Source organism: Pagrus major, chromosome 11 (assembly GCF_040436345.1).
Source record: "Pagrus major chromosome 11, Pma_NU_1.0".
NCBI lineage: Eukaryota > Metazoa > Chordata > Actinopteri > Spariformes > Sparidae > Pagrus > Pagrus major.
The window spans coordinates 25,033,528-25,059,071 of NC_133225.1; the positions used below are offsets into that span (position 1 = coordinate 25,033,528).

Consider the following 25,544-nt stretch of genomic DNA (forward strand, 5'->3'; position numbering starts at 1 on the left):
ATATCTGTCTCTGTTCTCTGTTTTGCTCCATGACACTTCACCTCACCTCTCACCTACGTCCCTAAATATTTCTCCTCTCCTCCAGACATCACGCAAGCTTTCATTTACACTTTGTCTTGTTCCAGCTTGTTTTAATTATGCCTTCTTCTTGCCTCATGTCAGCATGGCACTGCCTCCCAGCCCCCCAATCACACACAAACCCAGTCTGGTTATTGTGTTGTTTGTTAGCAGTCATGTTGGACATACCTGCCCTCCCTGCCTTAAGACTCTTTTTTTAGATTAGACTTAACTTTTTAGATTAGACTCAACACTTTGTGTATTAGAGTGTGTGGTTTTTTTTGTTTTTTTTGCAATGATCCATCAAATGTGGTTATCAAAGACTTGTTACAAAGATATGGAACAGAGGTAGGATATTTTAAAATTTAAAAATACAATTTATAATCTAAAAGGACATCAGTGGGAATTGAATAGTCATAAATTACCCCAAGCATCTATCTGCATTATAATTTCTACCAGAACACAGGTTTTCATATTGGCGCATATTGGGCAACATAGTTAATGCTGTTCTCTTCTATGTTGGGACTTGGGAGTGATGGATGCAGTAAACTTTCAGGAGAAATCTGAACAAAAGGAGGGGCATGTCATCATATTGCCATACTCATCCACCTGCAAATGTAAATGTAACCACTGATGTTTTAGCTGTAAACGCAATAATAAAATCTCAATTTCCATCAATTTCAATTTTTAACATCTGGTTTAAGCTGCAACTAACCATTATTTTCATTGTCAGCTAATCTGTTGATTAGTATCTCGATTAATCGATTAGTTGTTTGGGCAGTAAAATTTTAGAAAATGCTGAAAAATGATGATCAGCGTTTCCTAAAGCCTAAGATGAATGAAGTACATCTACTCAAGTACTGTACTTAAGTACAATTTTGAATTACTTGGACTTTACTTGAGTATTTCCATTTTCTGTTACTTTACAGTTCCACTCCACTTCTTTTTAGAGGGAAATTATTGTACTTTTTACTCGATCACATTTTATTATCAATTGATTTTATCTGCAATCTAATAAAATAAACACTGATTCCGATAATTCCAATGCTGAATATTGGATCCAATAATCGGTCGACCCGCAGTATACAGTATATCCGACAGCACATGTAGGAAAAATGTATGCTTTACTTTTACTCTTGATACTGAAGTCATTTTTTTATGAAAAGCTCTGCATTTTTTTTCCAATAGCTTCCGGGTCAAATGACCCATTGACTCAAATTCAATGCAGAAATGTCATCCTATACTGTTTGAATGAGACACACCTGTTTTTATTGGATTTTAGCGGAACATCAGAATATTCCTTTTGATACTTCGGTACGTTTAACATCAGATACTTTAAGACTTTTACTCAAGTACTTAAGTACTGTTCGAATGGGTGACTTTCACTTTTACCAAAGTACTATAAGTTAAAGTGAGACCTTTACTTTGACTCAAGTATGACTTTTGGGTACTTTTTACAACACTGCTCAAATGTCTTGTTTTGTCCACAATAGAAAGATATTCAGTTTACTGTCATAGAGGACCAAAGAAACCAGAAAATATTCACATTTAAGAGGCAGGAATCAGAGAATTTTGACTTCTTTTCATGAAAAAACTACTCAAACCGATAATTGATCAATACAGTCTGCGATTAATTTAAAAGTTGATAACTCACGTTGCAGCTCTATTGTAGTTTTCATCTCAAGTACTGACAAATGCCACGTTAAAGTATTCATTCCATTAAAGTCGCTGCTCTTCGGGCCTACAGAGCACAACTTACCTGCTCTACAGCACCAGTGGTTTGAGTCAAGACCCCCTCAGCTGAGGCCAAAACAAACTGAGACCGGACATGAGCACTACCGCCCTGCACTGTGGCAACGCACTGAGGCATGGCTCAACAGAGGATGAAATGCCAAAGAAGTGCCAGTGTTACCAAGAAGATGTCAATTAAGTCTAATATGGGATAATGGCTGTGGAGGAGGTTGAGACAGACAAAATAAAATGGAGCTCCACTTGTATGTGAAACAAGAACAGCAAAATACTCTTCCGTGCAACTGTTTGGAGGGTTGCTCCGAGGCTGTGACTAATAGAGATTGATACCCTGAATGTGCAGAGGAATGTTTCGTAGACCACTGGAGTCTGTTTGACCTGCAGCATCATTTTGATTCCTGATTGTTGCTTGTTTTGTTACTGGCTTGGAAATTTAAGCAACAGGCAATGGGCGACTGATTTGTTCTGCTATATTTGTTGTCTTACCCTGTAGACCTGTTATTACTGAACATGGAGGAAACTTTATTTGGAGAACAGGCTGTCACGGTTTTTAAGCCTTGTTTGGTTGTAAACCTGCAAACACTGCTCATGTGGCTGACCACAAGTTGGAAAAGGCATCACATCCTGCACTGCGGTAGCTAGTCTTGCTGATTCTTACATGATGAACTTGTGGGAAAGTCAGGAGCCCAACAGAAAACATTTGAACACCTCGCCTGTCTCTATGTAACTGACCTTTGTTGTCAATGAGGAATGTGTATGAAGCCAGTGAGTCTTGGTAGTAGGTGACATCCTCCAAGATGTAGGCCAGGTTCACGTCCACCCCGACCACGCCCAGGAGCAGGTTACCGAAGTAACACGGCCGGCTCACAGTCATAATAAAGCCTGGAGACAGGAACAAAAAATTTAAATTAGTTCATGCAACATCTCTCTTATCTTTCTGAGCTCAATGTGTGATTGTAGTTTAGTTCTGTTGAGCTTGTTCCATTCATTTTAGTGCAAACTTAGCGGTTTTATCAGTTTGGCCTTCGGTAAAAGTGTTTATCAAAAGGAATTGTTGGGGAAGATTTGGAGATGCACTGATTCACTTCCTTGCAGAGAGTTGAATGAGAAGATCATTACAACTCTCATGTCGTATGTGCCTAAAAGACTCGAATCAAGGGGAAACAGGTTGCCTGACTCTGTTCAAAGGTCATTTGGGCCAAATTTGACTCAAGATGTTCTTGAGATATCGTGTTCACAAGAAGCAGACAGACAACCCAAAAACATAATGCTTCTGGCCGTAACAAACAAGGAAGGAAATATTAGAAAGCCTTCAATAAAATGGCTAAATCTTTTTTTAAAAAGCTAACATGTGAATGGATTGCCTTCTTGTTTAAAAGTAATATTTTTTCCTCGTCTGCCAACAGCACCTGACACATTTGATCTACATTGGATTACGTAGAGTAATTCATTCAGCTGAAACTTGCTCTGGTTGAGCTCCTTCGTTGTTCAGGCCAAAAATGGGAATTTAATTTAATATCCGTCCAGACTCTCTACAGTTACAACCAAACCACCCACCATCTCCCATGGGGTCAGAGTAGGGCAGGCTGAAGCGGGCCAGGTCGATCATGCGGTTGGGCAGGTTGATGTAGAAGCGGCCCACTGTTGTCTCCAGGTTGCTCAGCTGGTTCAGTACCATCATGCTTCCCTTCACCACCGGCATCATGGACGCTCCTGCTGATCCAGATGATGCCGCCAAAGAGGAGCGGTCTCGGTCGGACATTCGGTCGACACCGTATTTCACCGAATTCTGCTCGGCAAGATCCCTCAAGAAGGCCAGCTCCTTCAGGCCTGTTACTCCCTCTGAGGAAGGAGGGGAAGGGATAGAGAGTGAGTTTAGGACATGACGGAATATGTTTGATTTAATCAAGCAGGGATATTAGGAACAAATCCATGACTGACGGCCTGGCTTAAGGGCCTATTGAACAGGGTAATTGTGCAACTGGAAAGAGGAGGGAGTGGTTGAAAGGAGGTACAAAGAGTAAACAGCTCTTCAGCAAAGAGCACATGACTCAAATTCCTATTATAAAAGGCAACCAACTGCTCTCTTTCCCCTCTAGCTGTAATAAAAACAAAAACAATTCCTTCAAGAAAAGGGAAAAAAATAATCTGCCACCAAGTGGGCTGAATTCATCAAGATTCTTTGAAATGAGAAATGTGTTTAACCTCCTGCAGCTTACACAGTAAAGCACTAAGAGGCTTGCATTAGAGGGGATCATTAATCACAGTATATTCTATACATTGCCACATGGATTACTCAATCTTTATTGGCATCATCAGCAGAGATATTTCATACATGCAGGTCCTGACTTGGGATCCTGCATCATGATCTCTACGAGCTTTATTCGTACAATCCCATGCATCTGCCATAACCCAATTGTCATCTGTGAAGCTCAGAGATCACAACACAAATAAATCCTTCATTACTTTAAAGAAAATATGCAGCTGAGACATTAATGCACAGCTCAGACTCTATCTTTCCGAGCCTCATAAGGTCATTTAGAGGAGAATGGATAACCACGGCTCTGCAGCTGTCACCTGGAACATTTGGCATCCAACGACCTATTGGGGAGGATAGAGCACAGAATGTCTGCCAGTATCCACTCATTGACTGGATTACAGCAGAATCCCGTTTTAATGCCAAGGCCTCACTCTGCTGATCAGCACGCTGGGCGACTGATGGGAGGCAGAGTCGTCATGGGTGGCAATGTCAAACAAGCACAAAGGAGAAATGTTGCTGATGGAACAGGTTTCTGTGCGCTTTAATTTAGGAGGGAGTGTCAATTAGGAAAATCTAACTCTCAAAAGACGCACAGTTAGTGTTTCTCACTAAAATGTTGTATATGTATTATACTGTAGGCTATTTTGTGGTAATTATGCTGAACCTTTCACAGCTTGTCTGTGCTCAATCTTTCCTCATCACTCCTTACAACAGCAAGTCATCAGTCCATCATCACCGTCATCAGTTACGTCAGAGGAGAAAGAGGAGATAAAAGACTTAACATGCATGATAATATCTAAACGTTCTAGATAGAGCCTAACAGTATACAGTTTCATCACTGTTACTGGTGTCACGCTCTGCTAGGACATGATTTTTTCTATACCATCATTACCATGATAAATGTTTTGAGGCTGTGATAACACGCAGTTAGAGGGTTACACATGTACTCACTGAACTAGTTCGCTATTGCCGTCTTCAGTAACACAAACATGTGGAAGATAAACAGAGGACCCCAGTTTCGCAGTTGTCGTCTGCAAGACTCACACAAATGTCTTTATCTATCTGATAAAAGACACCATCTGAGGAAGTGAGGACCCAGTGGATTCGCTTTGTTTTAGATGGACAGCCGATTAAATAACCAAAGTAGCAGGTTACATGTGTGTTTTTTCAGATCGCTCTTTGTGGAACTTAATACTGCAACTCAAGCTCAGCTGGCTCTGTTGTTAAAGGTCCTTCTGCTCTGTGATCCTCGCCAGTGTGTGTGTCTGTTGGTGACATATATAAATGTACTTGATTGACAGTCTGCGCTTCACTGACTATTGTACTTACTCACATAAATATACCTTGCTTTTTCTGCCAAGTAAATGCTGTCGAGGTGCCCAATCCTGCCCTTTGTCTAACTCTGAGAATAAATCACATTACATTTATAAATTATCCTACATGATCAGGCAGGCTAATCCTCCCAGAACACATCTATACATGCCTGTACCTCATCTTTTTTGTTATTTGAAGCCATAAATACATGTTTGTTTTTTTTCTTTATCAAGATATAGTGGCAGAATCATGTTTGAGCAGAGTATCCCTTAGTTTTCTAATACTGCGATTTAATACCATCACCGTAAAAAGAAACAAAATACTGTGATATAAATGTTAAGTTGTATCACCTATACCTAGAGCCCACGCTTTGTTTCAGCCACGCATCATAGTGCCAAGGGACTGCTGATCTCCTCCAACAATCAGCACTTCACATTTGGCAGGGGATGCAGGGAATAAGACACACACACCATCAGTGGGCCTTTCAGCTGTGTGCACCAGCATCCGCAACAAAACAAATGTCTTTTTGGATATGCAATGCTAATACAACTCAGAGGACGATAGATTTCTGCATCCTTTTCATCATGGAGCTCTTTAATAATAAACAGCCAAGGTCCTCTGTCAGTCACACACAGAGTGAGCAGTGCAGCCTTTGAAGTCTCACTCTGCCCTCTCTTAGATGTACCTCATTTCCATTCTCAGATGCAAAAATGATTTGTAATAATGGTGGACTAATGCATGCACAGCAGGCGTGAGTGTATGTGTGTGTTGCAGAGGGAGGTGGGAATTAGATGGGGCAGATGGATGGACAAGGACAATGAAAGAAGAAAAGGAAGCATACACACCACAACAACACACACATACAGGAAAAAAAGCCTTTGAGGTTCTGAGCACCTCTCAACCTTCAGTCTTCTCCTGAGCACATTGTACCCAAGAACATAGAGGAGATATATCAAAAACACGGAAACAGCTCCCAGCAGAGCAAAAAAGAGAAGCTCTACATGTGTGCGAAACTAATGAAAACATTAATAATCAACATTAATACGGAGAACAAGTGACTCATAAAAGGCCAGAATGGTCCATGTTCAATGGTTTTGTACTCAATTTCTAAAAGATCTGATTTTTCAGCTGAGATTCTGTTCAAAATACCCAAGTGAAGTAAAACAATCACATATTCCAGCTAAGTGTTGTAATACATGAAATAACCTGGAAGGCTATAGCTCTTTATTTAGTTTATTTAAAGGGTAACTCCACCAATTTTACACATTTAAGTGTATTTAGAGGTCTTGGGGTGTTCTACTGCATATCTGAAAAAGTCATATAAAGCCTTTTGTGGCTCCAGAAGAAGCTGCATCTGAAAAATTGCCTCCAGTGATGTTCCTCAATGGCTAATGGCTAATTTGCATTGTGGGTAATGTGGGCATCAGGTTTTGAAAAGCAATCCACTGGTCTACTATTGAACACTGTAACACAGTTGGACACATTATGGACAAATAGTCAAAATGGATAGAGCAGGTGAAAATCAATCAAAGCCACTCAGTAAAAATAAAAAAATAAAAAAATCAAGGTTTAGTCTTAAATACAAGTGACCTACCATTCATGAGAGCGTAGGTGAGGATCATGACCGAGTTGTTGAGGTGTCGGTTCTCCTCTCTGACCACACTGAGCGTCGCTCTCTTCTCCTGCTCGGACGACTCTCGAGTCGTGATACCAGAGGACAGGTAGATGATCACCATGTCTGTGGCTGTAAGAAGACAGAAACAAACACAACATTTATATCAACTGATATAAAACAAAATATCCCCATAAAACCTTTCCACAAGAGCTGGAATTGATCCCTGAGGCAGGACACATTCCTAATCTGCAGCGTTCTCTTACTGGTGCTCTGTTTGCAGAGACTGCTGGTGTTTCGGAGCAGCTGGAAGGCCTTCTGGAAGCCCGCTGCGTGCTGTGTGGCTCCATCAGACGCCTTGATGTTGGAGATGAAGGTGCTCATCTTCCTCTTGGTCTCACTGGTGGCTGGAGAGAGCAGACTCTTATAGCACTGGTCCAGAGAACAGGAGCGAACCGTCTCTGCCACTGACAGGATGGAGATCTGGAGGAGGAGTGACAGTGACATTAAATGAGAGAACATGTGCGAATTGAATGTGCATTCTTCTAAATAAAGCAAAGTGAGAGGAATAATCCCTTTCACTAACCTTGTCATGTTCATCTACGGCGTTGAGGATGACCAGTGCAGAGTCCCTGGCGATCTGAAGCTGGGTGTCAGTGACAGACGCTCCGTGGTCGACCATCACCACGATGTGTTTAGACTGAGGACGCACCGCAGACACATACACAGGCCTGCAGCAACACAAACATGCATGTCGAGATCAGACACTTGACTGCTCAGTAAAATACATACATCCTCAACCCACTATAAACACATACTGTGAGAGTATTTGTACACTGATAATAAATATAATACAGGCAAAAATAAACTGGTTAACAACAGATTAAGGTGCATTAACTATGGAAACACATGACGTAGTTTCCTGTGAGCAAGAGAAAATGCTTACCAAAAGCCACGTCTTTCTTTTTTCTTCCTCTTTCTTTTGTCATAGTTTCTTTTTTTGTCCAGTTTGCACTCAGCTACAGTTTTCATAAGAGATCTCTGCCCTTTTACTGTTATTTTTGGTGGATGTTCAACATTTTCTGCTCCTCACGTCGTCACTGCTGAGTAATTTAGGGAAAACCATGTGTGCACGGCTTCCTACAGCTATACGGGAAGCCTTTAAGTTTGCCTGTTTGTCCGGATTACAGACAAGTACAGTGTAGATGACCATGATAAGGCTATGTTGTATGCATATAGATAGAAAATTAAAAATATATCGATGGTTACGCACATCAATTTTTGCACTGTATTTTCACTAGAGAAACTAAAAAGCAACATGTCAATTGATGTAACCAAACCAAATCTGAACCTGGACATCATTTCTAAATTTCTTAAATTTTTTCATTTTTTTCATAAATGACAAATGAAAATCCTCACAGTTCAGAGGTCGGAACCAGCAGATGTTTGACATTTATGCCCAAAAAATGACTGAAACAATTCATCGGTTATCAAAAAAATTGGTGATTAATTTTAATTTGATCGACTAATCAATTAAATCGACCAATCAATGCAGCTCTAGTGTTAATATACGTATATTATCAGCTTAATGGGGTACTAAGGGTGGGCCGGTCAGTGCCAGTCTGTGTGTGGTCTGCTGGACAAGGAGACACTAACACAAGGCGGAGAGAAGGGGAGTGATGTACTCACAAAGCCTCATTCACACTCGAAGTGAGCCAAGAAACGTCATTTCTCTCATGGCTGTACGCTCGCTCACTGACTTGAACGACAAGGAGGGGAAAAAATCCAAAATCCAGCAAAAAAAATCACCAGGGAGACAAAAGGATACAGAAAGAGAAGACGAGAGAGAAAGATGTCTTTCAGTCGTGGCCGCAAAAAAACCCACAACACTGAAGGTGTGAAATTCCAACAGGCTTTAGCGGTACAGAGCCACATTCCTGCCACGGGCATGTGTGGTCAGGGTGTGTGAGGGCGGCATGCCATCAGCTCGCCCTCTGAGCCACCCCACAGCAACTGACAGAGAGGAGGGGTGACGAAGAGGACGAGGGCAGAGGGTGGAAGAGTGTGAGGACAAAGTGAGTCCTATCTGCTGAGAAACTGTGTTTTTGAGCTTGATGATAAAAGAAAACCAAAAGTTGGTCTATACCTGCTGCGGTGCTCATAACTGCCCTTGCACTGGAACTTGTGGGCAGGGAAGACTGTGAAGATGCCCTCCTCTGAGCTGAAGTACTGCCACTTTATCCCCGGGTTGGACTTCAGGTTGTCTGCCAACACTGCAGAGGGAAGAGACAGAGAGGGAACAGCAAATATGTTAAAAATGAGGGGAGGATAAAGAGACAGAGGGAAACAGGGAGGGGGGAGATCAAGGGAGGCAAAAACAAATTGGGAAAGGCAGGAGGTAAAATGCACGAGTACATAAGGAGTTCAGCACTTTTAAGAGTTTCTCTTTGTTTAGATTCAAACTTTAATGTTACTGAGCACCACAACCTCTTCCAGGAGGAGACCTTTCAAGTTCAGGAGTTAACTGTGATTCAAATGTGAATCAGAAGTGGTGAGAAAAACCTCTTGCATGACAAGGTCGGTCCAAAAACAGAAGTTCATGGATCATGCAGAAGACGACAGACTCTTTCATTTGACATTTTCCTTGTTTGCCATGTTGTATTCATGTACAGCACTTTGTAACTCTGTTTTTGAAAAGGGCTATATAAATAAATGTATTATCATTATTATTATTATTATTATCATTAACATTATTATAGCTTATACCTGACACACTGGCATTTTACAGTAACATTCAAGCTCTTATCATGTACTTTCAAGGTATCTATCGTTTTGGCTTTATCATAAAATCCAAATTGCTTCTATAGATGCAATTGCAAAAATGTAACCCTAACAGATTTCCTTTATACCTTCAGCAATCGATATATTGCGATAATATCGTATATTCTCATTTTGTTTACTGCACATGAGTGATAGTTCAGATGAAACAGCAGATTATGTTCAAGCATTTTTCCGGGATGTACATTCAAATTCAAGAATAACCCTAACCTCGAAGACATAAGGGTTAAAACTCAGCATTTTCTAAACTTTCAAGACTTTTTATGAACCCTGTTTTCAGTTTTGTGCCTGATTGGAAATTAAGAATTAATTAATTAATTTTGTTGATTTAGGACCGTCCTGAATTACAAGCAGTTGTCGCAAATCCCGAACCCTGTGCTAAATATCCCAAAAATTAGACTAAACCAGAGTTCTGATTAGTTATAGCCTGATAAAACATTAAACACTGATCACTGCGAAACACATGTTTGCATTGGCTACACTAGTACATAGCAGTACCAGTGTAGTACTGCTGATACAGTACGAGTATCGGGAGGAGTGGGGAGGGAAACACCAGTGGATTACTGATACCTTACGCGATGCAAACAAATCGTTTTGCAAAGTCTGCAGGAGGAATTTGGCATTTCGTCGTGAGCACGCCCACCCCCCGACTCCCCTGTCTCGAATTTCATCGAAAACATGTTTCATTGAAAAGAATGTCTACTACTTACTTTGGGGAATCACAATCAATCATGTTGCGAGCGGCTGCACACAAACTGTTAGTAACTTTCCCCTGCTAAACATTAGTGCATTGTTTTCTGTTATTGGCCTGTTAACACGCACTTCAGTTCTATGCTAAGCTGCCAACTCAGGCATGACAATTACATTCTGAGTGGACGTTTACTTTACACATGTAAGTTCTTTACCCATTCACACCTCTGGTGGATTAAATGAACGCAGTGAAGAAGAATAAGTTTGAGGTGTTGGATGACTGCAGACTACAGTACACTTCTTTCATGTGGATACCGGATGCAGATCGGTGTGTCACAACTGTGACTGCAGGACAAGCTGAAATAACAGCCTTTACTACAGCCTCTGCAGAGACACTGAGTATTTGCTCAACACTAGCAGAGATTTTTTTTTTCTTTTAAAGGGTCAACAGTATCTTCACAGAGATCCCATCACAAAGCCGGCAACTTCCTTTCCGCTCGCTGCAACACAAAACGGCCTTTCACAAAGAGGTGGGGGGGCGGGCGGAGCGAGAGGGACACAAATAGAAAGTTTGGGCCCTTTACCAGGCAAAAACAGAGGAAAGAAACAGAGCGTAGCCTTCAGAGTGGGTTTCATTAGAACACCATGAATCAATAAATCGATTTTCAGGAGCTCACGCTATAGGGCCCAATATCAGATTTTTTCAGAGGAAGCTTGGTTTGATTTTTACCAGGTTTTTCAATGTTTAATTTCTTACAGTTAATAAATATTCACTGTGGTTTCCACAGGTCATTAGCAGCTCTATATATTCACCAACTATTTTGACTATTTGTTATTCTTCAGAGGGAGGTTCCCATTGACTTATATCTTGTTAATTAAGTCTACAGTCTTTGCCAGACATGCTAACTGCCATTCTTGCATGTCAGCTTGGTCTAAAAAGTCCTCAAATGTGGTTTTTGGCTTGTGATCACATTGAATTAATCATCTGCTAAAGAGAACCTGTTTTGAGCTTTTCCAACCCTCCAGCGATATTATGAGCCACAGACATAGTTCTTCTATGAGAAGGGTGAAAAAAAATCATACGTAAGAGACGAAAATCCAAAACAAATTAAATGAACTGTAAAATCATCCAACTGCCAAACATTACAAACAGCACCAAATGTCTACATTGACCCTGCAAAGAACCTTGTTGAGACACGACAGGTCCTTCCATCATCCCTGACCCGTCACTCTATCCATCCCTGATGCTCATATAAACAGGAAACACTCAGTTGTGTTGACAGTGGAAGAAGGGCTCTATATACATCTGTCAGGCTACAGTGCTCCACTCTGCCACTGATGTTTAGAGCTCCCCAGAAACAGATGGACAAGTCGAGAAATAGGACCCAAATGACACCCATTTCCTACACATGTAGTGCTATGGACTAGTAAATGACCTGCTTTGATACATGTGCATCTACATCCTTATATAAACAAACCATATGTAAAGCTAGAAGTATCACACACTGAGACACAATGATACAGATAATGCAAAGAAATCTGAACTGCTAGGCAGTAAGAATAGACTGTCATTTATAGGGAGTTATAAAACAGTTGTACTTTAACCCTAACATTACAGCATATTTTTCTTTCTTGTTTATTCCTCTTTCTCTGTGTACGAATGAGACCCTGTTTACGAGGCAGCAGCTTTTCTAAAAACAGAAAGGTTTTTCCTTTTAGTTTTTAAAAAATTCCGTCAACCCCGATCTACGATCGATTGAAAACACTGTAGTATGCATGCCAGGCCAGTAGGTGGCGGTGTAACTTGGAAATTAAACACCACGGAGTAACACTATGCACCTGCACACAAACGCGTTCTTCCACAGAGCGGTGAGCCATCACATCACAGGAACTGCATATTGCCAGTTTAGACGACAACGATAAGGGTGGCGTTTTCAAAAGATTACACTCTAGAACCCAAGTTGGCCTTTTCAAGCTCCTAAAACGTTGCACAGCATTGCTTTGACCAAAGGCCAACATCAGCATGCTAACATGTTAGCGACGGTAATGTTTACATGCTGATGTTTAGCAGCAATCAATTAAATAGTAGTTGGAATACTTTAGTGGGGATGACAGTGGTGGCCCAAAAGCCAGAGCGACAGACCAATCGGCCTAGTCATCCACAGAGTCCCGGTGCTAGCACGGCTTACAAAGAAGAAACCGAGACAAAAGTAGACTGCAAATCATGATGAGCATCTGCATTCTGTGTCTGGTGCTTGATTTGTACTTCTAATCACATCACGTTTTTAAAGCAAAACCTGGCACAACACCATTCACAACCTGCTCTAATCCATTTGGGTTCAGTCTCACTCTCACTTCAAGCTCTGTTAGCCTCGTGCAAATGAAGGAGAGGTCTTGTAGTGGTGACAAAAAAAGATTTGGTTTATCCTTCCACCTATTCAATTTCAATTTTGTCTCCAAGCTTATCAAACACATAACCAAACAACTTGGCATGGTGAACACGAGTCAATGTGCCAGCGTGTTCCAACCTGGAATTGGAGATTAACTTGTTGGAAAAACTGAAAAAAAAAATGCACATATGGTTCAGTTCCTGAAAAAATGCACCTTTTTGCATCCATCCAAGAAGTGAGGGTTATAGATGACAAGGAGGGAGAGAGTATTGGAGGAACGATAGCAAATTGGAGGAGATGTAACATCAGAAAGTCAGAGAAATGGTTGAAATTGCAGGAAAGAAGGCTGCAACTAGAATAAAATGGAGGAGAATGGATCAAACTAGTCCTCCAATCACGCAGCACTCCAACCAACTCCCGTCTCATCTATCTGTCTTTTCACTCCCACCTGCTGGTATCACTACTGAAGCCTCCCACATCCACTATCTCTCTCTCAACCCCCCATCTTCCAAAAAATAAATGAAATGGAAGTTGAGAGGAGCGCAATATAGTCTTGATACAATTACTCCATTTCAATCAGCTCTCACCCCTCCTTTCTTCCTCTTCATTCATCATTCTCTCCCTCTCAATTATCCCTCCCTCTCTCACCCGCTCTCCCTCCCTTCCCTCCCCTCTGTAGCTGCTTGTTTAGACTGGGCTGAGACAAATGGGAGAGAATGAATACGCTGGGAACGTAGGGGTCAAGGAGGGCTGAGTGTGAGGGACAGGGAGAGGCGAGGGGAGGCGGTGGGGTAACTTGAACTCGCCATGACTGGCCTGTAAGGAAAATAAAACCCAGCCGATGGTGACGTGTTATGAATGGCAGTCATTATGAATGGTTTGCAGAGAGAGGAGCAGGCTGGGAAGAGGTTTGGGGGGCAGCAGCAATGGGATGGCAGAAGAAGAACAAATGATGTTGGATGTTTCCTGGAAAAAAAGAAGGAAAAGAGGGGCCATTGCAATATCCAGGGTGCAACGGAAGAGTAAAGGGTTCAGTACGCTCAAAATAAATTAGTTCGTATCAAGTGTCCTCTGAACGCAAGTAAAAGGTGCTTATCTCCATTTTCCAATGGCTACACTTAAAAAATAGGATGAAAAAGTTGAAGTCTAAGAGAGGGACGAGATGCAAAGAATCATACAAATTGGGCTAACAGGACAAACTCTGAGTTAGCATTTCCTAAAAGGCTGTCGTGGTCATGGAGAACTTCATTTTTCGTCTTACTTTCTCACCGACAAACACATGGACAGTCGCTGCAGAGGGGCGTAACGTTTCAGGACTCAAGGACTTTCAAGAACTTCATTGGAGCATACTGAGGTCTTCAAGCAGTCCCCTCAAGGATTTTGCAGAGTTCCTTTGTGACTATTGTTTCCAACATAAATTAATCTGCAGCAATTTTTTTAAACCCTGAGCTAAATTTGCAATATTCTTTTGTTTTTTTTTATAATACACTGTGGTAAGTAAGCTACTCAGATAATTGAGCATGCTGGTGTAACTTATTTCCCCCTGAAATCAGTCTATAAGTCAACCTCAGTGCTTTGTAGCATGCCATACAGGGTTGTCAACAAGCTCCGCAAACCAAATTGGGTTTGGTTTGGGTATTATATTAGTTATGTACTGGGAGAAGTTTGTTTCTTGAAATGATTAGCAAGTGGGTAAGCACTGCATGACAAGACAAGTTATTGGGAAACCGTCCCCCCCACTATGTAAAAAGCAGGATTTTTATTTGACTTCGGTAAAAGTGGTTATGAAATTGATTTCTTTTGGCCAGAAAACTGCAGTGCTCGGCTTCTAATTTGAACAATTTGGTAGAAACATCTTACTTACAACAATCTTACTTGCAAATCTTACACAGTTTGGTAGAGTTGCTCTAAAGGTTGAGTGTGCAAGACTTAGGGGCAAACATGGAATAACATTTTCATAATTATGTTTTCATTGGCTTATACTCACCTAAAATGAACATTGTTATCTTATACCTTACCTTCTAACTACAGTCAAACAATCACAAATCCCTTGAGAAACTAGTGGTTTTACAATTGTACTGAAACTGGAGGGTTAGAAGACACAGGGAAAGTGCTTTCAATATTCTGGGAAATTCAGCTTGTAAGCATCACAAATGCAGACGGAACATACCATGAAGCAACCAATGGCAAAAGAACAGAAAAAACAGCAGGGGAAAGTTGGCCTTTGCCCGGTTGTTGGGCAATTTGGTCCATTTTCTTCATAATCAGATGCAGACCGACATATGTGGTGCAGGCACATGTGGGTTTTACATTGTAATGTTGTGCAATGTGCTGACGCAATCTGGAGCCTGGATAAATGTATTGAGGGAGCAGTGAGAACACCATCAAACTGTTTTCCACTGCTCTCTCTTGTATGACTTTTGAAGCTGAGGTTGGATGTATGGACCACAACAACACGCCTGATTTTTGTGACGGTTGATCGATTTCAATTTGAGGTAAAGTGAGGACAGAACTGACAGAGCCCTTAACAACAAGATGATAAAAACATATCCTGCCAATTGCAGAAAGAGTTCAAAGTCAACCGAGTGCATTTGATCTCAGGCTATAAAAATCATTTTGAAATCAAAGGGAGGGAAAAAACAGATGAGAGGCGGAAAGAGAGAGGGAAGAAAGTGCGAGTGAGGAAGCACAGAAGAGACTGTAAAATCATCTCGTTTAGAAATGCACAGCTAATTATTTCTATCTCAGATCAGTGTCCCCTCCTTTTAATATTTCAGATGACGAAGAATAGAAAAGATAACAAAACTTCTTAATTAAAAACCGTTTCCATGGCAAACGCTGTTAAATTATTCAGCATTTGGCATGCAGTCCACAGACTCCAAACTTTAAATAGTGTAAGCTTTGTGTAGCCATGTTACATTTGTTAAACCAGGTCAGTTTGTAGGCTTCATCTGGTGTTTTTGTGTGTGTGTTTTGTGTGTGTGTGTGTGTGTGTGTGTGTCTAACAAACCTGAGTTGAGGTCCCGTCCAGGGTTGAAGGCTCGGCTGTTGACAGTGGGGGAAAGTCTGTCGCAGCAGATGGTCTTGGAGACGTTGGTATTGAAGTTTCCATCAAACCTACACTCACACACACACACAAACAGGCAACATTTGAGAAATTTATAGAGCGTGTCCTGCTCATTTGTTGGTGGAGCGGCGCTGACTTTTCTCTCAGCACTAACAGGTTTACTATTCCACTGCTTTGTTTCCAATAAAACCAAACTGAAATACCTCTGACGTCATTGTTTTAATAAGACAGCTTTTGACTGAGAACATGATTTACACAAACTTTGAATAAATCTATGTGAAACCATGAAGTTAATCCAATTACGTGAAACATCTGTTGAAACTAATAGCCCCTGCTTGTTTCATTTGAGCTGAATTGTAATGGTGGCTGTATCATCTGTTGCCCAGACCTCCTATAAAAGTCCAAGTTATGGCAAATGAATAATATTTTCCACAGAAAACTGCTGGAATTCTGTTTTTCTCCCAATGAAGCTCATACCCAGTTCCCAGAATACATCTGAATGTGATTGTAGGAAAGGCTGCCTGCTCAATCTATCAATCTCTAAGCACACCTATCATCCAATTCAGGGAGGATGAAATTGGGACCTGGCGACTACGATCAGAGAAAATTCTAAAAGAGTTTTTAGACATTTGTATCAGTCACATCAGACTCAAAATGATACAACAGAGCTGATGCAGAGTCAGATTGTTTGCTTGCGCTTCACGACTCACAAACTTTGTGGCATTGTGATTTATGAAGTATTAATGAGCCATGAAATTTAAATCTTCATCAACCAGACTGTCTCTGTGGTGTGATTATCATAATTCTTTATCTGATTTTGCACTAAACAGCAATACTTTCTAGCACACTCTCCCTCTCATGTACTAAATAATGTGACTGTTAGCACTGAGGATACGTCTCTGATGGCTTGCAAAGCTTTGACAGAAAGGGGCTCAGCATTATTCCCTTTATCTGCAATCTGAATGAGCTCAACATCAACAAATGAATTGTTCAAAAGTGTCATGTTAGTCATAATTCGCAGCAGGGTTGCTTGCTTGCACTCTGAGTGGCCCCTCTAAAGAGCTCTGCTGTGGTGTAAAAGATGTTGCAGTAATGCAGTGTTGTCCTTGAGCACACACACCCAAATGTGTTAAAGAGGTGTCAGAAGAATGAGACGAGTGTTGCAATCAGCACATCTTAAACGCGTGGATTTTATATGACATCTCCGCACATCTCGTCTTTCAGTCATTTGTTTAAGTGTTGAGTTATTTTAAAATGTCTTGTCTCGTGTGTGTGCATGTATTGATGGTAAAGCTCAGTTTCCTGAGAGCACATATCTCTGGAGTTAACAGCGGACAAAAAGGGAAGGTATGCAGAGGAGCAGCCCGCTCTGCACTGCACCAAGCCTGGGTGCTTTGATCCTTCCATCCCACCAACTACAGCGCCCTCCCTCCCTTCCTCTGGCTAAGCAAAGAACAGACACACATGTTCACATTTGTACACACACAATGCACACACACACACACACACACACAATGCACACACACACACACACACACACACACACACACACACAATGCACACACACACACACACACACTCTTTGGCTCCCTATGCTTGCAGACCTGGCAGTGGGCCGGTTTGATTGACAGATGCTCTGATGTACAGGCTGCATTTGAACTTCACTCATTTCGAGTCCCATAAGGCCAAAGTCATTACCATTCTCCTTCAACCCACTTTGCATAGAAGGGCTGGGCAGGACGCTCAGCAAAATGTGTGCCAGATAAAAAATACATTTGCAGCCGCTTTGAATCCCACATCAAAAAAACATATGAGAGAGCGAGAGACAGAGGGAGAGAGAGAGAGAGGGGGAGCAGGGAGGAGGCTGAGGCTGATCAGACATCTTAATGAGGGTGAAAAACAAAAAGGACAGACACATGCAAAAAACCAACGACACAAGCCTGATTTGATTTACAGAATATAAACAAATAATCGTGTAAATCTGAACTCTTATCCATAAATGTTCCAACAGGAAGGCTTGCCGCTTTAAATAATTCTCCAAATGAACATGCATATTAATAATGCATTGTAGGAATGATTGCTTGATTACCATACCTCCCAAAAGGGATATTTCTCCATGCAGTGATTATAAAATGATCCTGAAGATAATTGAACAGCATCAGTAATAGGTCTGTGAGTGTCCTTGAAAAAGATACAAATGACAAATTATTGATGTTTCTTTGAGTTCTGACTGAAACCTGACATCTTCTCTCTGCTTTTTAACACAATATGAAACTGAAGGAGGTCCTGCAAGAATTTTTCCAATTTTGGAAATACAAATCTTCAGTCAGACACAGGAGAAAAGACGGCGAGTGTCTTATAGTCCTCTAAATAAGGCAACACCTGCTGTGTTCGGCAGTACTAGCCATCCACTGTTTATATAAACCCATTATAGTAAGCTGTAACCTGCAGCAGGAGCCATGTATATCCACTGAGGAGGCAATCATACGCTATTCAAAAAGCCCAGTGTGCACAATTACCTTGAAGAGGCTTGCTGTTGTGCGAGCTCCGACGTCAAGAGTAATACCCTTTCTAAATGTGTTTGCAGTCCCTCAGTGAATAACAGCGGTGCAGGCAGCATGCTAGCTGCAGAATGGAGAGTGCTTAAAGAAAGTGCTATCCAAACAGATTTGATTGTGATATCAACATGCAAAGTGGAAATGGATTTTGGATTGAAACGGGAGAAAAAGCTCCGGTTCATTTTGATCCTGGCTGACTGACTGAACTGAACTGAACTGAACTGAACTGAACTGAACTGAACTGAACTGAACTGAGGGGTGTTTCATATATTTTGGCCTCCCTTACGTGTGTAAATGGAGTCAGACGAAATATTAGCAACACCTTTCAAATTCATACAATCTAAAACAATGATTTTGCAAAATAATGCAAAATTAAGTGAAATACTGAATATTATGACGACTTTTTGTTGCATCAACCTCCCAAAACCCTCATTATACAGCAGCAGTTAATTTCAGTTGAACATTCTGTTGCTATTAGCAACCTCTACTAACAGCTGACGTTGTGACGACCACCATTTTGTCAGATTTGTGGCTGAACAAATATTGAAAGACATATTTTATCTACTGCCCAAATGCCATTGTTGGAACATTGTCTGTAGATAGATTCTATAGCTCGACACAAAATAAGAGAGTGGCTGTTTAAAGTAGCAGAGCGTGATGAACAGTGGAGTTTGTGCCAGGGTGCGCTCTGGCACTTGGAGTAACTATTTATGAATGCAGCCGTTGTCTTTCTGTATTCATTTTACTGCTAACCAAGCTAACCATCTGTGGCTAATGTGGTGCTAATACAACCTGAGCTGTGGGACAATTATATTAGAGAAACTATTCAAAATTTATTTTCAAGGTAAACCAAGAAACTCATAAATTGAGGAAATCCCCTGACTTTTATTTGACCAAAAGATTACACTGTGGATCACCAATTCACCCACTATTAAACACAGCTGCATTAGGATATGTCAGAAAGAAATATTCTGGCTATTGGTGATCATGCATTTGGCTGAGATATTGGATGATAAGTCTGAATAGGTATGCAAGTACTGAAAACAGGCCAGAGAGTGGACATCTGAAGATCTCCTCACTGCTTAATCTGTCCTTGAATGTCAGATCAGGGGAAGAAAGACAGTGAAGGATTGGAAGGCATGCGAGGAGGAAGGGAGTATTTCAGGGAGTGAAAAAGCTAGAAGGAGGATTGAAGAAATGGAGGCATGGAAGAAAGGGAAAAGTTTGACGGAGGCATGGACGGAGCAACAAAAAAGAGAAGAGTGAACAAGGTAAGGGGAAGAGGTTGACATTAACAGAGGCATGTGGGGAAAGAAAAGAAGGTCTGATCGTGGCAGGACATTTACACCTGCTAAGGTCACTTAAACAACCCCCCTCCCCTTCCAACCTGCCTGGTATTCTGCCATCTCCATCTCTAATGTGCAAAGAGCGGTATCATCCTCGTGCTGAATGAGCAACCAGAACATCAGCTTGATCTGAAGCTTTTAACTCTGAGGAGCTGCTCACTGGTGCCACATATACTCTTGATCTGGACTGTAAATCTGCCAGTAGCTCAGATGGTGAGAATTCCTCTGAAGAAACAGGAGCTCTGCATTAGCACTATGTTGTCTTTAATCTTTATGTTTAATTTACAAGTGAAGGTACTGGAAATTCTGCAATATCATCCCTCATATGATATTACTACAGAGCAATCCTGTGGGCACTGGAGTAGTTAGGCATCTGGTGCTCTGTTTAGCAACCCGGACGCTTGAAAAATGTTGGTGACTCTGCTGCGTTGGGACACAGCTAATGCGGGTGTGCAAGAACATTTGTATAATACTTTTATTTGAAAAAAATCTGCAATTAATACCTCGAAAATTTTTAGGTCTGAGGGAGTTTTCTCGAATTTTACATGTCTCTAAATATTATATATAAACCATAGTTTTATAAATCTGCATTTCTGGTGTCTGTGGTGTTGGAAAGTCAAATCCTGATTCATGGAGAGAGATCAGTATCTGCCACAAAAAGCAGCATGGTTGCAAAAAGTAGTTCTTGAAATTGTTCTAGACACAGTAATCGAGGTAGTTATGGCACCGACTGTACGTAAAGCGGCACCATGCAGTTAGTTTTGAGTAAAATATCTTGATAACTGGAGAGATTTCACTGACATCTGGAATAAACCTTCATATTTCCTTCAGGATAATCAGTAATTGCTTTGGTGGCTTCACTTTTCATCTTGACCTCAAACCTTTCAGTACTGTGGATTTGTTTGAGAATACAGGTGCTATTTGAGAGCAAGTCACGGGAAAAACACTGAGGTTTAACAAACTTGTGGTCAAACACTGTGATGTGGTCATGGCCGCAGGCAGCTGGACAGGCCCGGTCATCTTCAGGGACACCTTGCCATGTTTTGTTTCCCTCCGCATTTCTCCTTTTCTATTTTGGTAGATGGCTGTTTGTTTGCCTCTTCAAAGAACTCAGGATCATTTGAATGGCATTTTCCATCCACAGTCCATTTACAGTTTATCTCCTCTTGAACTACTGTTGAAATGAGACTGTTAAATGCCATCTGGGCTGCTCCCAAGCACACTTCTCACTTTTACAACTGCATATCAGTGGAACTGTTGAAATGAGCACCTGGAGCATGTTAAAAATATAAACACACAAACACACATGCATAGACACCAACTCTTCCAGTCACATACATTTGCTATTTTCAGGCACAGCCTGTCGTTGAGAGCGAGCAGTGATTAAAGCATACCACCGGGCACTAAGCACTGCCCTCTGTGGCCTCCCTGTGAAATGATAGCCTGCTAGCTTGACGGCTAACAGACATAGACACCCTGTGAACCACCTGATCCCCCTCTAAACTGGCTGACCTGACTGAGACCCCCAGAAGCAGCTGATGCCCGAGACTAATGAAGGACACTCTGAAGAGGACCACAGGGAGGGAAATCCCGTCCCGATTCAGGCATGGATCCTGTTCAGCCAGGAACATGAGGCCTTTAATGTCCACTTACCTTCCTTTTTTCCTTCTATTTAAACCTTTTTGTTCTGCATATTATGCCTTTATTAAAGGAACAGATCACTTAAAGGTTGTTTAGGAGAATGCTGCAATGCTGTTTTACTGCGAAGCTCCAGAAATGTTTTGATGACTACTAAACTTCTCTCTATTTCTTGTCGCCATGGGGATGAGTAGATAATGACTGAATTTTTATTTTTGGGTGAACTGTTCTTTTAACTGCTTTGTAAGCGAGACTGGGGATGTATTCAAAAAAAATTCCTTGGGTGGAAATGAACTAGTTACGCTGTGGTTGATCACAGCTGGATTGTACTTAACCTTGACCCATTTGCTAAAATGTTTAAATATATATGGCACGACTGATACTGGATGTTTGAGGCTATTACCAATACTTGTATTTGAGAGTTTAAAAAATATAAAGATAGTTATACATCAGCAAACAGCCTTTTTTCCCCATAAAGCACATTATAGAGAATATTTGTGATAAGGATCTCCTGATTTTTCTTAAAGATTTCTTGCAGCACACATAAATCAGCTGAAAGATACACCTGTCAGTTCTCTCTGGTAGAAGTAAGTACCAGCACCGCTCTTTCAAATGTACTTTAAGCACATCTTTGGCATTCCTAGGCTCTAAGTTCTTATTGCGTACTAGCCAGCATATTCACAGATGCTGATGGATGTGCAAAACGCTAAAAAAATCTGCTGGTAATTAATTAGTCCAGATCTACTAACAATTTTATCAACAACAACGATTTTGTTAGCATTCAAAAACTAAATTTCCTATCAGTTTTAGACATTCAGTTGGAATATATCAAACCCTAACCTAAAAGGTGCTTGTTTCTTCAGCTAACTTTCATGATGTGCAGTACTCAGGAAGAGAGAGCTGAAATATTCTACATGCTGCTCCTGAAAGTATCTCACTACCCCACATAAACCCAAAAAATGAAAGCAAGAGAGCTCCGTGTCTTTTTCCTCCCCTGAGGAAGATCCTTTGAAGTTCAGGGATCTGTCAGACTCAGCTTCAGTTTGGTATGTCCATGATCTCCCCACCACCACCACCACCCACCACCAGCACTACCCATGCGACTCCCCCTGCATCATTCCATCCTTCCTTCCACAGTCTTATATAATATTTCTCTTATATAAACTGTCTCTCAAAGCTGTCAATCCAGGGTTTAGACTGCATATGTCTGGGTGTAAAAACAACATGTTTGCGTGTGAACAATTGCTGAACTCATGTACGGTATGTCGTGTGCATGATTCGGCTACAGGTGGCTGATGGCCCCCAGCCAGGCGGCCTCCTCTCTGCATGACTGGAGAAAGGGCAGGTGACCTTGCAGCCTGTGAAGTCTGCAGCGCGAAAACTTCAGAGAGCAATAACTGGTTACATCGGCTGATAAAGGGGAGGGAGATAGACAGAAATGGAGAGGTGGGGGGGATGAGGGGTAGAGACAGCTGTGGCTCTGTAGATTAGAACTGAAAGCAGCCCTCTCTCTCTCTCCGAGCTCAGCTTTGAACTGTGTTTTTGCCTGCTGGAGTTGGTGATTGGCTGAAAAGCTGGGTCTACAGGACGGGGAAATTTTAAACTCTTAAAGCATGCGGGCACCCTTTCCACAAAGCCCCATGGAAGAAGAAGAAGAAGAAACACGATGAAGATAATACGCTGAAATTGAATTTTGTTCATATTGTCATTAGCAACAATGACAAGTTTCATGATGAAATCAAAAATCTAGTGAGTACAAGTGGATGCAGACACAGCCATCAAAAGACCTCATTATACACAAAGCCCCAACATCTCCCTGCCTCCCCGGGCTCCAAGTGCCATAAAACTTTTTAATGTCAAGGTACATTGCAGCAAAGCAACAACTGGCACAACTACTGACTGCTTGAATAGGTTCTGAAATTAAGGTAGGTGCCAAATATCAGAGCGTGCCAGTACTGCTCAAGGCTGTAAATTACGTGATGTAATCCAATGGTGATCAAAACATGTTGAAACAAAGGAGAGACGGGGATTTGTGTGTGTGCAGTTGAAGCATAAAGCGACGTATGGAGAGCTGGGTGCAGGTGCTAACAGTGGGGGGTGGGCTTAGAGAGAGTGAACCTCCTGCTGAGACGATTGTGAGAGTGTTATGAGAGAGACAAAGCACGAGACAAGTGTGTGTGTGTGTGTGTGTGTGTGTGTGTTAAAGAGAAAGGTACTCACTCCATCATAGATGCAGGTATGGAGCAGCAGTCCTGTATCGCAGTGAGTGGAGAGGTGAGGTGAGCGGTGTACGAGGCCTCCACCACCTGTTTGTTCCTGTTCACCACATCCAGGTAGCGGTTGAACTTTTCACGGATCTTTTTGGCCAGCTGCACAAAAGAAACACAAACACAGACTATTATTAGTGGTGACGCCTAAATTGATGTCTCATTTCCTTTTTTTAACATCTGCAAGACTGATCAAGAAACCTTTCACTCTCCAGGCTAGATGGGATATTATCCAGCCCCCACTCTGCCTGAGATCTGACAAACATAAACAAGCTTAAAGGAGACCCAGGATTTTGTTTTTCCCTTTCCTTTGGTGTGTTATATAGGTTCTTGTGCAAGTAAAATAGAAGGTCAAAGAAGGTCAAAGTCTGCACCAATAGAAGCTCCTCTCTCCCACAGAAAACATTACTCCTGAAACACCTCGTCAGTAGCCCCCCTTTAATCCCGTGACTTTGTGACATCACACTATGTCACCATGTCACACATTTGCAAAATTTATGACCATCGCTAGTTTGGCACGTAGGAGATAATCTAGCGCAGCTGCTCTCTTCAGGCGTGTGTTAGCTGACCAATCAGAGCAGACTGGGTATTCAGGGTGTTGAGCATTGAAGCATAATATGTTTCCAAATGATTACTGGTATCACAAGGAGCTTTTGGAACCTTTTTGTTTGTTTATTATATGTATATATACATATACGGGCATGTATGTAAATATATTCATATATAATATGCGATTTATTAATGTTACATATGGTATATCAAGGTTCAGGAATGGAAGTAAATTGATTATGATTAATTACTGAGTTGTGGGGGAAAATGACAGCTACAAACACACTTACAAACAAACACACACACACCTGATGAAAAAACAAAACAAAATGTGTGATCATTCTGTCTGTCTGCAGTAAAGTTGGTTCACTTGCTTTTTTTTTTTTTTTTTTTTTTACATTCAGCTGGTATTTCTCTCCACCATTAACAGCATGAAACACTGTTTTCTTTTTATTGATCTCATTTTGCCTGGACCCCCAGAAAGACTAGCTAACACTTTGTGGAAGCTAATGTGGATCCACTTAAAGAATAAAGAATAAAGCATCTACAGGAGTAAGCACACACATCCAAACAAAGGCAGACAGCTCAATATTGCTGAAACTTTAATAAGCCTCTTCAAAGACTACTCATATGGTATTGTCACCTCATAAAAGCAGTGATTACAAGTTAGGTTTTTTTAACTGTGGCTGCAAGGTGTTGTACATTAATAGCACACGTTTGTGGGAATAATGACCCTGAACAACAACAGAAACCACTGACTTCCTAACTTCAGTGTGTTATGGGGCTAAAATTATGCATTGTGCAGAAAGTAGTATAAGTTTAAAATTCCAGATTTTGTTTTGTTTGTATTTTTTGTAACCATGTTTAACTCTTTAACTCATGTTTTAACTCTCAATGTCACAATATTTCAGATGCTTTCATTTGTTCTTTCCCTTCCTGCCTCCTCTGTTTACTCATTTTAATTGGCTATATGCATAATAATTGTAAATACAGCTGAAAAAAGAAAACTGACCTGGACCTTCAGGTAAACTGTGAGACAGACATGTTTATACACACATTCACTCAGTTCTGCGCATCTAGACGAACGAACACAACTCAATAACCACAAATGAAGCAAAACAATATCAAAGATGCCCAGCACTCAGGCTGCACTAAGTGTGAAATCAATCACTGTTAAAAGCACGGCCGAATGATGGATGTCTGCGGCCG

The 25,544-nt window shown here is 41.3% G+C and overlaps 1 protein-coding gene across 1 annotated transcript in view; it reads right to left on the bottom strand.

The window, feature by feature from the left end:
* Positions 1–25,544, bottom strand: part of cachd1 (cache domain containing 1) — a 95,681-nt gene that overhangs the window by 27,730 nt on the left and 42,407 nt on the right. The window contains exons 3-10 of the mRNA XM_073475753.1: positions 23,740–23,888; positions 15,921–16,027; positions 9,139–9,265; positions 7,579–7,723; positions 7,259–7,475; positions 6,975–7,124; positions 3,364–3,648; positions 2,539–2,688 (exon numbers count right to left, since the gene is read on the bottom strand). Of these exons, the coding sequence (XP_073331854.1) occupies positions 2,539–2,688; positions 3,364–3,648; positions 6,975–7,124; positions 7,259–7,475; positions 7,579–7,723; positions 9,139–9,265; positions 15,921–16,027; positions 23,740–23,888 (1,330 nt within the window). The remainder of the gene's footprint in view (positions 1–2,538; positions 2,689–3,363; positions 3,649–6,974; positions 7,125–7,258; positions 7,476–7,578; positions 7,724–9,138; positions 9,266–15,920; positions 16,028–23,739; positions 23,889–25,544) is intronic.